The following is a 13,934-nucleotide window of genomic DNA, read 5'->3' as shown; positions in this document are numbered from 1 at the left end:
GCCTTTGTCATTTTGGCTTAATAATTAGGGCCTAGTGCCAGATTTCTATAAAGCTGGTTTTTGACAATATCAGTTAGAAAATGTTCTTTGTAAATAAAATTGACATCTACGGAACCTACAACTTGATAGTAGTACTGAACATGTTGAATGCACTGGTTATGTGCTAATGGTTTTTGTCTTGTAATCATTACCATTAGAATTTAAAAGGAGGTAATCAATTTTTACATGAGGGCAATTCATTTTGAAGATCTTTACTGGCCTCTGGTGGTCAGTGCTAATCAGTCTGTTTTGCTATTATGGCTGTTCATGTTTACCTTTCAGCTTATTCAGGATTCATGGCAAACTGAGTTTTGATGTGAGAACGTGACACTGGTTGTTCGCTTTAATTAAAGAAACTTGTTTTTCAGCTTAATGCACCATTTCTACACCAGTGTTAGATCTTTACAGCACTGACCTTTTTAATCATGCAAGCTTTATTTAGGAACACCATAGAGAAAGACCATAGAGCCAATCTAAGATCATTTCAATAATTTTATGCAAGAGCAGGGCAACTGTTGCATAGATTAGGAAACATCACACGCAAATTGATACTGTGGAATCATTTTTTTCCAGGTTGTTTTACGTCTCATACATATTTTTTTCTGTCATGTCAATAAGTTAGAATTGACTGGATTTGTGTGTTTAAACAAGACTATACTTTCTCCAAGAGAACGCGGGTATTTGACCAGTCAGGATATGCATCGTTTTGTTTCTAAACAATCCTATTCCGGAGGACTGAGGGTAATTTCACCTCCAGACTACTGTTGGGATTACCAGCACCCACAGGGCAGTCCCATTCTGTATGGCCAGCCAGTAACATGTTTGTTCAGCAGGGTGTGACCATGCCTAGCAAAACAACAGACCGCTAACACCAGCTTCTGCACTATTTTTTCAGCCCAGGTTTGGTCACATTCCATAACAAGTTGGAACAAAAGGAGCAGAGTACTTGTGTGTGTGTGTGTGTGTGTGTGTATGTGTGCATATGTGTGTGTGTGTGTGTGTGTGTGTGTGTGTGTGCATATGTGTGTGTGTGTGTGTGTGTGTGTGTTTGAGTGTGTGTGTGTGTTTGAGAGAGAGAAAGAGAGAGAAAGAATGTTAGAATGATACTATATTTCATTTTGCCTAAATCACCTGCAGCTCAGAGGAACATTATTGACATTTAACAGTGAACGCAGGTGTTTCATCACATGTTCCCATCCCATCTGTCCTCCAAAAACCCAGCTCCCACACCCCTCCACCCTCCTCCACCCTTACTCGTTTCACACCCACCTCTGCAGCCGTCGTGCTAATGCGTGGAACACTCCGAGCTTCGCCGTGGGGGGATCCCTGTTTGTTCCACTCCTGCCGGTCCCCTCCTCCGCTGGAAAAAAACACGCTCCGAGTTGGACTTCCTGCTCTGGAGCTCTTTCTGCGCTCGTTCCTGCTGCCTGCCGCGCTCTCCCGGGCTGGCCGGGCCGCTGACGTGTGTCACGCGTGTGTCTCCGCATGGCGCAGGACGGCTCCTACACTGTGGTGATCGTCCCGCTGCCAAGCAGCCTGTACAGTTTGGATGCCCTGCACCACTTCCACTGGGTGAGCTGCTTCTTCTTGTGTCTGTGCGCGTGTGAGAAAGAAAAAATGAAAGAGACTTATATGTTTGCAGAGACGTTAATTGTACAAAGCTGAATTCAGTGCTTGTAGAAGGGGTTTTTTAATTCCCTTGGTTCAAATGTTCTTTATCATATTCTAATCTGTACACATCGGTTGCCGTAGACGAGCTTAGTGTCCGTAGATAATCTACAGCAGCACGAAGTTAGTCAAACTCCAGCTGAACTAGAGGTACACTCCCATCTGAACCCAAGCCCACTTTTCTGCAACCCCTTCATCTGGGCTTGAAGCCTCGTCCTGGAACCACTCCGCTCGACATAACTTGGCCTGAACTTTTGGTTACGGCTGTGTGTTTGCCAGCTGAGGAAACTACAGACCTTGGAGCGGGAGAGAGACAGTCTGTGCATGGGCCTGCAGGACCTGGATGAGGCCCGGCTCTGGTACCGGCAGCGGCTGGACCATGTCCCGCAGAGACAGGCCGGCATCGGCCTGACGGACTGCCAGCCCGAGGTGGGTGTGCAGTTAGAGGTCTCGGGTTGTAATCACTCTGGAGGAAACGGGGTTAAGAGGTTACATAAAATTATATTGGTAACTTCTATGTAAGATGAGATCCTCTTACATAGAGATCCTCAATACGTGGCAGGCAATGCTTGATATATTCAACATGTATTATGTGTGTACTGACAGTCCTTAAAGATAAACGACTGTTCATGTAAATAAAGTGAAAATTTATTGGTACTTTATATTTTCTGATTTGCACTATTTTAGTTTATTCTTTGAGCTTGTAATATTTAGTTCAAACAAGAGTAAGTAACTGTGGTACTCCTGTAAGAACTGTGGTACTGCAGAACCTGTTAGTGAACACACCCCATGGAATGTGCCTGACTTTGTGTTGCGATGCCAACTAACAGCAGTGGCATTGTTGCTTTTACTGAACGTGTGCAGGTGAAGCATGCTTGATATTGCCCATTATAGTAGGAGCATTACTGACTGTGTGTGTTATATGTGTGTGTGCGCGTGTGTTATATGTGTGTGTGCGTGTGTGTTATATGTGTGTGTGTGTTATATGTGTGTGTGTGTGTGTGTGTTATATGTGTGTGTGCGTGTGTGCGTGCAGGACGGCTGGTCGTGCATGCTGCGATCCCGCATGCTGCGTTTGAACGGCAGTCTGGGCCAGTTGCTTGACGGTGGCTGTGTGTGGAGCACCGTCGCCCCCCACGAGAGAGACTCCACAGACTGGGAGCTGCGCTGGAGCAACGCCACCCTCGCCAAGGTCAGAGGTCACCGCGGCCCTCGCCGCCCAGGGTGTGGAGGTGTTGACTGGGCTTTGACTGAGTTCTGTGTTGGGTGTCTATCATAACTGGGTCTCTTCCATAAGGACTACACAAAAGACAGAGTTTAGTGGCACAAAAAACCTTGGAAGAGAAATGAATGTACATAAAGCCTGAGTGTACATAAAGGACTAAAGTTCAAATTTATGATAACATTTCTAAAGAGAGACTCAATAACTGTGTAATCCTAATGCATTTTCTGACATCATCAACAAGAAACCTACCAGTGCATATAGACCCTGACCTCTTATCTCTTAAACACTGTAATCAATTTGCAACATTCTTCAGTGATGAATTCCAAAATATCAGAGGTCATCCAGACCACAGACACCACAGATGCAGACACCACAGACACTGTCTGAAATGGTCCTTAGCTGGTTCAGATGATAAAAAAATATCATATATATAATATATATATATAAAGCCTATTTTTTATCATCTATATATATATATATATATATATATATATATATATATATATATATATATATATATATATATATATATATATATAAAGCCTAACATTTTTTTATACTATATATTTTATCTCTGTAGAGATAAATTTTTAAAATATATTCTCTCTCTCTCTCTCTCTATATATATATATATATATATACTTCTTCCTTCAATATATCTATATGCTTATGTGAACCATTTTGAATCTTATGTATGAAATCATGATAGCTGAAATCTGCAGCCTGAAGTCTGTGGAACTGTAGCCGTGTCAAGCCATCACAGTGTGTGAATACAGCACATAGAGGGTTTAATGGTGGCCTGTAACGATGGTGATGTGGTTTTTACAGGAGGTGAGTCAAAAGAATCAACAGATTTCTCTGCTGGAGCTTGAGAAGGACGTTCTCATTCGACAACGAGATTGCATGTATTACTTCTGACTAAGGGCTCCCACCACACACACACCCACCCACCCACAGATGCAAGATTTACTGTAAATATGTTTGAAAAACTGTACATAAGGTGTTTATTATATAATATACTATGTCAGTGCTAATATGGTTAGAGAGTGTCATCTCAATGTGAATGTCAGATTTTGTGGTAAACTTTGTCCTTGCTACATTAAAAGAAAATCTAATTTACTATTGTTGTGTCTGTTCATAATGGCTGTATTGTCGTGTCTCTTTAATTTGTATCAACGAATGAACTGTTATAGATTAACAGACATACACAACATGGGTACTCAAAACAGTAAAGTTAACTTAAAACATCTTCTCTGTAACTATTCAGTTCACCACTAGAGGACAGTATAGTATAACATTAAAGCGTCTTCGCAATGTAGAAAAAGTTACATGGTGACTGATACTGAAGATTTTTCTACAATTAACATGACAATTAACGTTGTCTAAAATTACACATAAAAATATTTGTCCAAAATGAATCACTGATTTACTTTGTAATTATGTGGCAGCACATGAGCAAAATGAGGCATTAACTAACAAGTGTTTGAAGAAAAAAGACATAACTTGGACTATCTTGTATGGTTTCTGTTTACATTTAATTTTCTAAATTAAATTTCCTTTTAGTGTAGGAGCTCACTTAAAAGATACACACATGTCCTTCCTCAGGTTAAAAGGTAAAATATGATGTGTCTGTGATCTTAATGCATCTACTTCAACTAACCTGATTATTGCCAAGACCTTGATGAGTTGAAGGGAGAGAGAGAGAGAGAGAGAGAGAGAGAGAGAGAGAGAGAGAGAGAGAGAGAGAGAGAGAGAGAGAGAGAGAAAAACAGGGAAAATGCAGAAGCGTGTCTGCGGTCTGTATGGGGTCTGTAGGGCTGTGAGTGTGCGCTGGTTCCACAGTGATAGTGGCAGTAGTGCTGAATTGCCTCAGGCTTATGGGGTGAAGAGCATGTCACAACATGTTACAGTTCCAACCCTGGTGGTCCCTCATTGATCTCAGTGCTGTTGATAACTATCTTCACATCACATCTAGCGCAGACACTTCCCCCTATCAGAAGTGTAAACACATTTAGAGAAGTGAAGGCCTGTGACTCTGCCATTCTTGCAAAGGCACTGAGACTAAACATGAGTTCACTCTGCAGCATGTGGTTACAAGCTGCGTGAGTCACATGTTCAGTGGAGAAGTCCTCACAGTCAGGACATGGGAGACCACGGGCTGAAGCCTCTCGGCTCTGCTGTGACAGTCAGGTGGCCAGTTATGTCTCACTTTGTAAGGCGGTGCATTATTCAAGGGGTATCAACCACCTTTCCTCTCCTCCTCCAGTAGCAAAGTACAAGTATATCTTTGTCTGAAGGGGGTTCGTTGTGGTTTTGGTGGGATGGAGGTGGTAACAGGAAGGTCTGTTCTGGAGGTCTGACGTCTTCTTTCCCACTTTGAAGGTCCCCTCACCAGTTTTTGGGCAACCACGGAGGTGTTGTGATTGAAGTAGGTTTTAACCGAGGGCCAAGGGCAAGTTCTCAAGTTCTTTAACAAGCAAAGATCTTTTAAATATGGACTCCTGATATCTGTATGTGTAATATCTTGTGAGGTGTAGAACTGATGACTGAAAATAGGGGAGACCGGGTATGGTTGTAACACTTTTTGCGTCAGAACCTGTAACTCACAGAATTTTTGAGCTAGAGGTCTCAAACTTTTACACAAAGTACAAACATTTGTTTACTACAAATGGCACCAATTCAAACCTAAATTCAAATATCACAGCCCTCGTGAGTTGATGTCAAATACATGGTGTTCGGTTGTTACAACCTACCCCACTACCGGGGTAGGTTGTAACACATGCTGGGGTAAGTTGTAACAATTAGACAAAAGAAGCAAAAACAGAGGCCACACCATGCAAAATGCTTCAAAAAGAGGTTTTTGGAATAAAATAATAAAATAACAATCCAGAACAATGTCTCTCTCTCTCTGTGACTGACCATAACTCATATCCTCCTTCTGTTGTACTCAGGTGTGTGTGTGTGTGTGTGTGTGTGTGTGTGTGTGTGTGTGTGTGTGTGTGTAAATTAGTGTACTAGAACAAACTTATTTAACAGTATGTATGCTTAATGAACACTAATACAATGTACCTGTGTAAAGAACATGTAGGTCAAAAAATAAACAATGTCAATGTGTGTGTGTGTTTGTGTTACTGCCTAGGCATTCTGTAAAATTAAAATCAAGAACGTTTTCTTAGTTGTATGTAAGGTGATGGTTGTAACACGTTTTAAAGTTGTGTTACAACCCACCCCACTTCTGTCAGCCATTGTTTAACTAGCTGTATTAGCAAGGGGATTTGAAATTAACAGGTGGAAAATGCATCACAATTTACCTGCAGAAACTACAGTTTAATGTAATATAATTCATATGGTTTTATCTGCAATAGTATAAGTACTAAACAAACTATAGTCTTGATTCAGAAATTTACTTTCTCACCCCAAAATCAGTTTTTTCTCTATGGAATCTGCATGTGCCTGTTTCCAGCCTTGACATTCACCATGTGGGATCAGGGAGGAATTGGGTAAATACTGGAATGATCGTATAACTCCTATGACTCTTATCCGTTATCGGTGGAATTGATGGTGTTACAACTCTTCCCATGTTACAACCGGTCTCCCCTACATAAAAGTAGGCAGTGTTGACATGTGAACTACCCCTTCAAGCACGGTGAGGAGGTCTGGTGTAGCTACAGTACTGTGGTGCTCAATTGTTTTACGAAGCACAAGCTCATTGTTTATTGATATACCGCAGATATTTGCATAAATGATTACAACCCGTCTGATTACAAATGAGACACAATTATTTCATATAATCATATTTTGAAGTTGCAAATTAGACTTGATTTAATTTAGCCATTGACGACATTTTCATTTGCTGTTTTTTTCTGCCTCGACTACACTGGTTTACACAATTGCTGCTTACTCGTTGCTTTTTGTATGATTGCACTGACATTGGCTTCTGCTTATTACCTTCCACCGCTTGAATGAACTTTCCGACGCAGAGATCACGCGGCAGATACCGACGATTACTTGTTGACGTCTTCATCCGAAACACGTTTCACCTTGTAGCGCTCGTGCACGCACGCGCTCTCACGGACGCACGTAGTAAAAGAAACCGCAGTTATAGATCTCCTGCCGAGGAATTCAGGGGCCGATAAAGATCTCGGAGGGCATCGCATAGCCATTAATGCGAGCTTTAATGCGCTGGGCTCCCAGCAGCCCTCTCCTGCAACACGCACTGAAGCATCAAGGCCAGGGTACCAGCACGTGCGTTAATTGCTGCCTCTTATTCACAACCACGCGGTAAACACCTTTTGTTGGGCCTGTCAGGCCTCCGTGACAGTGAAAATCATTCTTCCGTCCTTCAACGGTTCACCGAGTGGGCGCTCTGCTGGCTTGCCCCCTCCCCTCCGATGAACCCGCGGTCCGCTGGGGTGTTTAGCGGATGTTAGATTGGCAATAGGAAATGCAAACCACTTCCATGCAGGTCTGCCAAAGCGTGAAGGATAAACAGGGATTGGATTTTGGGCTTGAGGAGGGGAGGGGGGCATTTTTGTTGCTTGGTTTAGGCTATTCTCCCAACTTCCTGTCAACAGGAGAGATGCCAGCTTAATAATAAGCCATTAAAAAGGTCGTAGACATTCTTTGAAGAGCACTTTTGGGGAATCAAACATGAGATGGACAATGTGATAAGTTTTTCATCTTACGCTGCCAAATCGTTCTTTCAATCAAGATTTTGCACTTAGAAACACACTGATGGTTGCCCTTATACCACATCGATATTTTAGGATAACAATATCCAAGGGTGTGGGTTTTGTGTTCTCTGCTGGTAGGGTGATCTGTGATTGTTACTATAATGTTTTACTCTTTTACACTCTTGGCTGACTTTGCTTTGAGAGAATACTTCACATTACCAAGCAGGAGTCTTTCAAACTGGTAGCAAATTTATCCTCATGTTTGCCTCTTACTGAACACTTACTGTGACACTTTAAACTGTAAACTTTGAAATGTATTATATAAAGCAGTCATTTGAAATAACGTGTAAATGTACAACATACTTTATTTTACTTTATTTTCCTTAATTTCTTACTTGATTTGAATATTCCACACTCAAACACTCACAAATACCACACTCGACATTCACAGATTACTTAGATATACTTGTAAGAGCTCATTTCTCAAGATTGTACAACCTTTAAGAGCCATCGTCTACATCAGTTACATTAGATTAAGTTGATTAAAATGCACTAGATCACAGATCACAAGATCTGCTTCCAAGAATGTAGCAGCCTATTCAAATAATATTTCCCAGGGAACCACATGCAGAGAAGAACTAAATGTCTTTTAATTGGTGCATATCATTAAGCGTGCGTTGATATTGTCGCACAGAAAGAATCACAACCTTGTTCTATTCCTTAATGCATGAATTAGGCGAGGACGGTGGATTTCAGAGGCTGTTTCTGACTTTAGAGCAGAAAGGATCGTTGTGCTGTGTGACCGTTGCCATCTCACTGAGGGAATCGAACAGTTCAACATCGGCCCGATATCCTGGCAGTGACCCTCCCCATCTCCAAATAGCTCTATTTTCCCCAGTGAGATTTACCTGATGGCATCTTGCCTCACATTTATGTGCATTATTTGAAAAAAAAAACAGCAGTATTGATTCCCAGTGTTCTCATAGGCTTGTCTTTAGTTGCTGGTCTTATTCGCTGGAAAGATCTCTCCAGTGGACTCACCTGACTGATGCGTCCACACAGAGGAGACGTGACTTCCAGTTCAGTGGCAGAATGTGACCTCACCTATAATTATAGCAGCAGGGAAAACTGTGAAACGTACTGATCTTTTTCCACATGATTTATACCAAATAACCAAATCTTCTAATAACCACTGTAGAAATCTCCCTACACTTCTCAAACATTCTCTGCAAACACTAAGCCTGCAGTAGAAAATAATATGTGATTGGAATGTCAGTGTCAGTAATAATTACAGATGTCAGTAATAATTACTGTGGGTCACAGTAATTTAATCTTGTTTGAAAAGAACTTCGGTTAAGAGCTCATTGAGATCAAGGCGTAAAGACCAACGACCCTCTCATTTCCAGGATCAGGCTAATCTTACAATGTTTCATCAGCCATGAATTTCTCAAGAGAGGGAAGACACCAGGATAACTGTCAGCGTTCTTGCCAAGCAGTGTAGGTAAAATCTTACCCAAGTTCTGTTTGACCATTTGGGTCATGGAAGTGTACGGGTATGGGTAGCTTAGCTTGCTATTTTGGTTTACCATGAGGTGGTAACAGACCTAACTTAAACCACAATGCATCTTTGAATTAATTCTGGTCTATTATGCATTCCTCAGGTATGTGTTTATAAAAAGATAATCAGTTATTTTAGTGACCCATAGCCATATAACATAATGCATGTCAAACGATTTGATTTTATTTTGCTAGCCAGTCTTCTAGAATTGTACCCACACGTTTCTGTTGTAAAGGTGATGCAACATATTTTTTTCCCATGCATAGTTGAAACCATAAAGATTGATTTTGCAATTACACAATGAACTTTATCCAGTCCAGGAAAAGAATGCTTTTCCATAAAGAAAGCTTTTTGGTCCGATCCCAGTTCAGGATTCAGCTGACACCCACTGTACTATCATTAATAAAATACTCCGAATCATTTTGGACTGCATAAATTAGATTTACCCTGCAGGTTCACCCTTTGCATGCACCCGTGAGAAAGTTTTCTCAGTAGCATGTATCCCCATTGTCACTCAGGCTGTGTTTGGACTCCCCATCACTGTTGCACACGGAGAGCCGCGGGCCGTCTTCGCTTCTTCCGTCCCTCCCCGGTGACGTGGACGTCACGGAGTCGGGCAGCCGGAACTCCAGCAGCTCCTGCAGGTGTTTGATGTAGCTGATGGCTGCACGCAACGTCTCCACCTTGCTGAGTCTCTTGTCCTCGAAGTCCTGGGGTAAGTGTTCCCGGAGTCTCGTGTAGCCCTCGTTCACGCACCGCACCCTCTGCCTCTCTCGTTCGTTGCGCTTGCGGATGAACGCCGGCTCGAAGGAGCATCCGTACCCGGCCGGGTGTCCGGGGAAAGGCAGGCAGTGCAGGCGCCCGCCGTAGCCGTGGCCGCAGGCTGACTCCAGACAGGGCTGCTTGAAGTGGAGAGGGAGGCTCAGGGCATCCTCGAACAGGGCGCGCTGGTAGCCCAAAGACAAGCCGAACGCTAAACGCCGCGGGTAGGAGCCTCGCTCCACGAAGCCTCGCGAGGGGTCAGCGGCCATGTGTCTGCAGCACACAGGCAAAGAAACATTACACCTTCAAATAAGACCCAAATCATTCAAATAGGACTCAAAGAGGATTCAAAGGTGTTGCCTTACTATGCAAAGCGCCTTGCGGTTATCCAAGCCTACTGTATCTGCGGGGTTGATGTGAATGGGAGAGAATGCTTCATCTGGATGCAGCCTGCAGCACCCAGTCAACAAGTCCTTCCTCTCTCCAGTCCTATGGTAGATGACTGGAGGCTGTGTAGCGGTGGGTGTGATCTTAAAAAAGAGACATGACTTTCTGGAGGACCCCCCCCCCCCCCCCCCCCCCCCCCTCCTCCCAACATCTGAGTGCAGATAAGATGAAATGATAATCTGTGATATATGCTCACCAAAGGGAGGAGCCGGTCTCACACACCCCTTTCTCATGTACCTACGGGACAATCAAACAAATAAACAAACAAACAAACCTCAGACCAACCAGCAATCATCCAACATAAAAAAACGGAATTCAAACAGGCAATGTGTGCATAATAAGCAAGGAGGTATGGTTTGGGTTATCAAGACTTTGGCTTTCTTTATCCTTACTGAGTTTATTGCATTTGATGGAGTTTTTCGGGGTTTATGCTGTGATAAGATGAAAATGTTCAGAGTCCCATGTTACTGGGACTTCAGTGAATCAGAAAATGGATTTCTGCTCATGAAAGGGATGACTTTTCTTCCCATGGGGACATCTGCAGGCAGATATATTTTGACACTGCACAAGCTCATTAAAGTCCCCTTAAGAAAAACACTGCCCCTTGCTGGCGTGAGACGCACAGAACATGAACTGTAGATAAGTTTGACTCTGGCTTTTACTTGTTTTAGCACATCTAGTGCATAAATAACACTTGACAGTTGATCTAACATTCATGCAATTTATAAAGTTTTTACAAAAGTTGGTGATCTTTAATCTGAAGGTAATACATTACAGATTTAACTCGAGAAAAGCAGTTTTTCATCAGCTAAGTACATAACGTTTATTTTAGTTATTTGTTTGGATTGCCCTTGTTTCTTTTAGGTTAATTTTAATCCTAAACCTTAAAAACCTTTAAACCTTAAAAGGATCCTAAACTATAGAGGCTAAGAGTGTAAACTCATGAATAAACATGATGAGGTGTTTAATACATCTGCCGGGTAAACAACTCTTCTGCATCTTTCTTTGAGAAGATACTTTCCTCAAGTGTATTGTTTGCTTTAAGCATTCATTCCAGGTTTATGTTGCACTCAGAGTTGCGTATGAAGTTGCTACTACAATGTACCGCATCATCACCATCAGAATACATAAAGAACCAATTACCCAAATAATTATGTTTAATACGATCGAATGCTTGACCACAGCAGTTAAGCAGTTCGCACGTTCTCCTCAGGTGTTTCTGTGGTCTCATGCAGTAAACTAGAAGCAATCATAAGACACCTCCTCGTCATGTTTCTTCAACTCTCCGGCAGATTCATAATCGTTGGGGAGCCCTGTGTGATTATTAAGAGCACAGAAGAGCCATTTCCTGTGTCTGGACTTTTTGCTCACTTAGCTTCTGAATGACCTCACTCTTAAACTCTTCCTACTCAGCACTAACTTTGCCAAAGAGATTTAAAGGCTCAATAACAGGACCTAGAATGTCCTTCCACTTTATGTAGAGGATGAAAGCATAAATGTCCTACAGTCTTCTTATTGATCTACATTAGTGAACTGCTGTCTTACTCAGGACACACTACCACTACCCTTTCTAGCCCTTTTCCCTATATGTATCGACAATATAACATGGCGGGATACGCTGGCACTATGTTGGTTGTCAGTCACAGGAGGATGCCGTAACTTTATTTATAACTTCATATATGACTTTATTTAAGCCCATAAGATTATTTTTAACATAACTATTTGGAAAATAAAACAAATAGGTTACTAAAACTGTACCATATAGAAGCTGCCCTTGAAAAACCCTGGTGCTCCATTTTGTATGGTTTTCTCATAAGATCATTGTGTCTTTTTGTGTTTGAATTCTTAATGTAAATGCTCCAACCCTTGAGACATCTCTTAATATAACAACAACACAGTTTATTATCGTGTCCAAGTTTAGGATTATTTTGGAAAATACCGATTTCAACACGAAACCTAGGCAAACCCATTCACAATCCTGCAACATTCATACTCAATCAAAAACATTTCCATATATGTGCTACAAGATATTGATAAACTATTTACATTTAATGCTTCAGTACGTTTTAGCACGTTGAATAATTTAGCTAACGTGAATTTTGGGAGGCTGTTATTTCACATGTAACAGAGCAACACCACAGACCTATTTATACGTCTGTCAAAGTTAAAGCTTTATGTACTCCCTCCACAACTGACTGATCTTCTAGGTATCTTCTACTTTACTGTCCGAGTCCACTGAATACCCATTGCAGTAAATCCCTGTGTCCAAGAGGCCAAGGCCTTTTTATCTTTTCTATTACCTCTGAATTCTAATGTCTAGGGAATCAATCATCTCATCTCCTCTCTCATATCTCACCTTTTATTGCCAGGGGCTTTGACTTACGATCATCACCACAGTGCGGAACCTGACTCGCTGGATGCCGGACAGCAAACACTATGATAAACATCTTGCTCCGAGACGTAGGCATACATCAGCATTCGGGAAGCAACGTAAATGTGGACAAATTAATTTTTTTTAAGGGTTCACCATGCATGACATATCACAGCCCTGCTGGCTGAGTATGAAGGAGTAATTTGTAATATTTCAGCTAAATTACCCACCCACGTGTAGCGTGAGGCCGGTGTGTATGGTGGCTCCTTGTGGCAGATGTTAATCCTTTTTCCATCAGTGTGAGCTGTAGGCTGGTTTATACAGGGTCATGCAGTTAAACCCCATTCAGAAGATAGCCCATTAGGACCATGATTTATGGTACAGCAGTGGAGAATTGAGAAGCACAGGGCTATAGATCTCCTTTAAAAGTGAAGTCACCTTGACCCTACACACGATGCTCGAGATATGGTGAAACTAACCAAGCTGCTGTTTCCTTCTCCTTCTGGGAACTAATTTAAAGCTTAAACCTATATACCTAAAACTTATACTTAAAGTTTATACTTAAAACCTATACTTATATACATGAAGCTTATATACATAAAGCTTATACTTACATACTTAAAACAAATATTTTCTGTAATGTTTTTGGCTGCTTAATGCATCATGCAGTTTGGGCACTTTGGGAGATGATCACTAACTATGCCGCCACACGTCTGGTTTGGGCACTTTAGGAGATGATCACTAACTATGCTGCCACACGTCCAGCAGGTTCAAAGGTTGGTTATTGCCAATCATATGTATTACTCCCCGTATAATCTACTCGAGTCATGACCATACTCGTCTAATTCCAATAACGAACAAAGTGGATTTTGTTTCATTAACTTTCCTAACCGTGTCAACTGATCTGAATGAAATCAGTTTGTGTCAGTCGGTGTGTGTTAAGAGATGAATTTCAGCTTGACGCCTGCACTGAAATCAAATTAAATGAAACGAGATGGAGTTGACCTGCTCGTTGTACACATTCCATGCCTTGTGCAGAAATTAAAGGCTGAGGTCACTGATGCCACGTGGTACAACGTTGGTCTTATCTACAGGAGAGTCTCGCGACACCCAGAATGATCCTTCTCCTCTGCCCTCATCTTCCCACCCATGTTCTCCTTCACTGTTTATTTGTCCATGCCCTGTTAGGTT

The 13,934-nt window shown here is 41.9% G+C and overlaps 2 protein-coding genes across 2 annotated transcripts; one reads left to right on the top strand and one right to left on the bottom strand.

The window, feature by feature from the left end:
- The first annotated feature begins 1,313 nt into the window (after positions 1-1,313).
- Positions 1,314-4,051, top strand: LOC143514069 (suppressor APC domain-containing protein 1). Its single transcript, XM_077004848.1, has 4 exons — positions 1,314-1,611; positions 1,987-2,136; positions 2,744-2,899; positions 3,761-4,051. The coding sequence occupies exons 1-4, from the start codon at positions 1,525-1,527 to the stop codon at positions 3,848-3,850; spliced, it is 483 nt and encodes a 160-aa protein (XP_076860963.1). The 5' UTR covers positions 1,314-1,524; the 3' UTR covers positions 3,851-4,051.
- Positions 4,052-7,952: 3,901 nt separating this feature from the next.
- Positions 7,953-10,402, bottom strand: LOC143513761 (achaete-scute homolog 4-like). The gene is made up of 2 exons (XM_077004495.1): positions 10,291-10,402; positions 7,953-10,198 (listed from the first exon to the last, which is right to left on the bottom strand). The coding sequence occupies exon 2, from the start codon at positions 10,192-10,194 to the stop codon at positions 9,652-9,654; it is 543 nt and encodes a 180-aa protein (XP_076860610.1). The 5' UTR covers positions 10,195-10,198; positions 10,291-10,402; the 3' UTR covers positions 7,953-9,651.
- Between the last annotated feature and the right edge of the window lie 3,532 nt (positions 10,403-13,934).

This window comes from Brachyhypopomus gauderio, chromosome 5 (assembly GCF_052324685.1).
Source record: "Brachyhypopomus gauderio isolate BG-103 chromosome 5, BGAUD_0.2, whole genome shotgun sequence".
Classification (NCBI taxonomy): domain Eukaryota; kingdom Metazoa; phylum Chordata; class Actinopteri; order Gymnotiformes; family Hypopomidae; genus Brachyhypopomus; species Brachyhypopomus gauderio.
The sequence above is the reverse complement of the archived record's forward strand: the minus strand, read 5'-3'. Positions and strand labels throughout refer to the sequence as shown.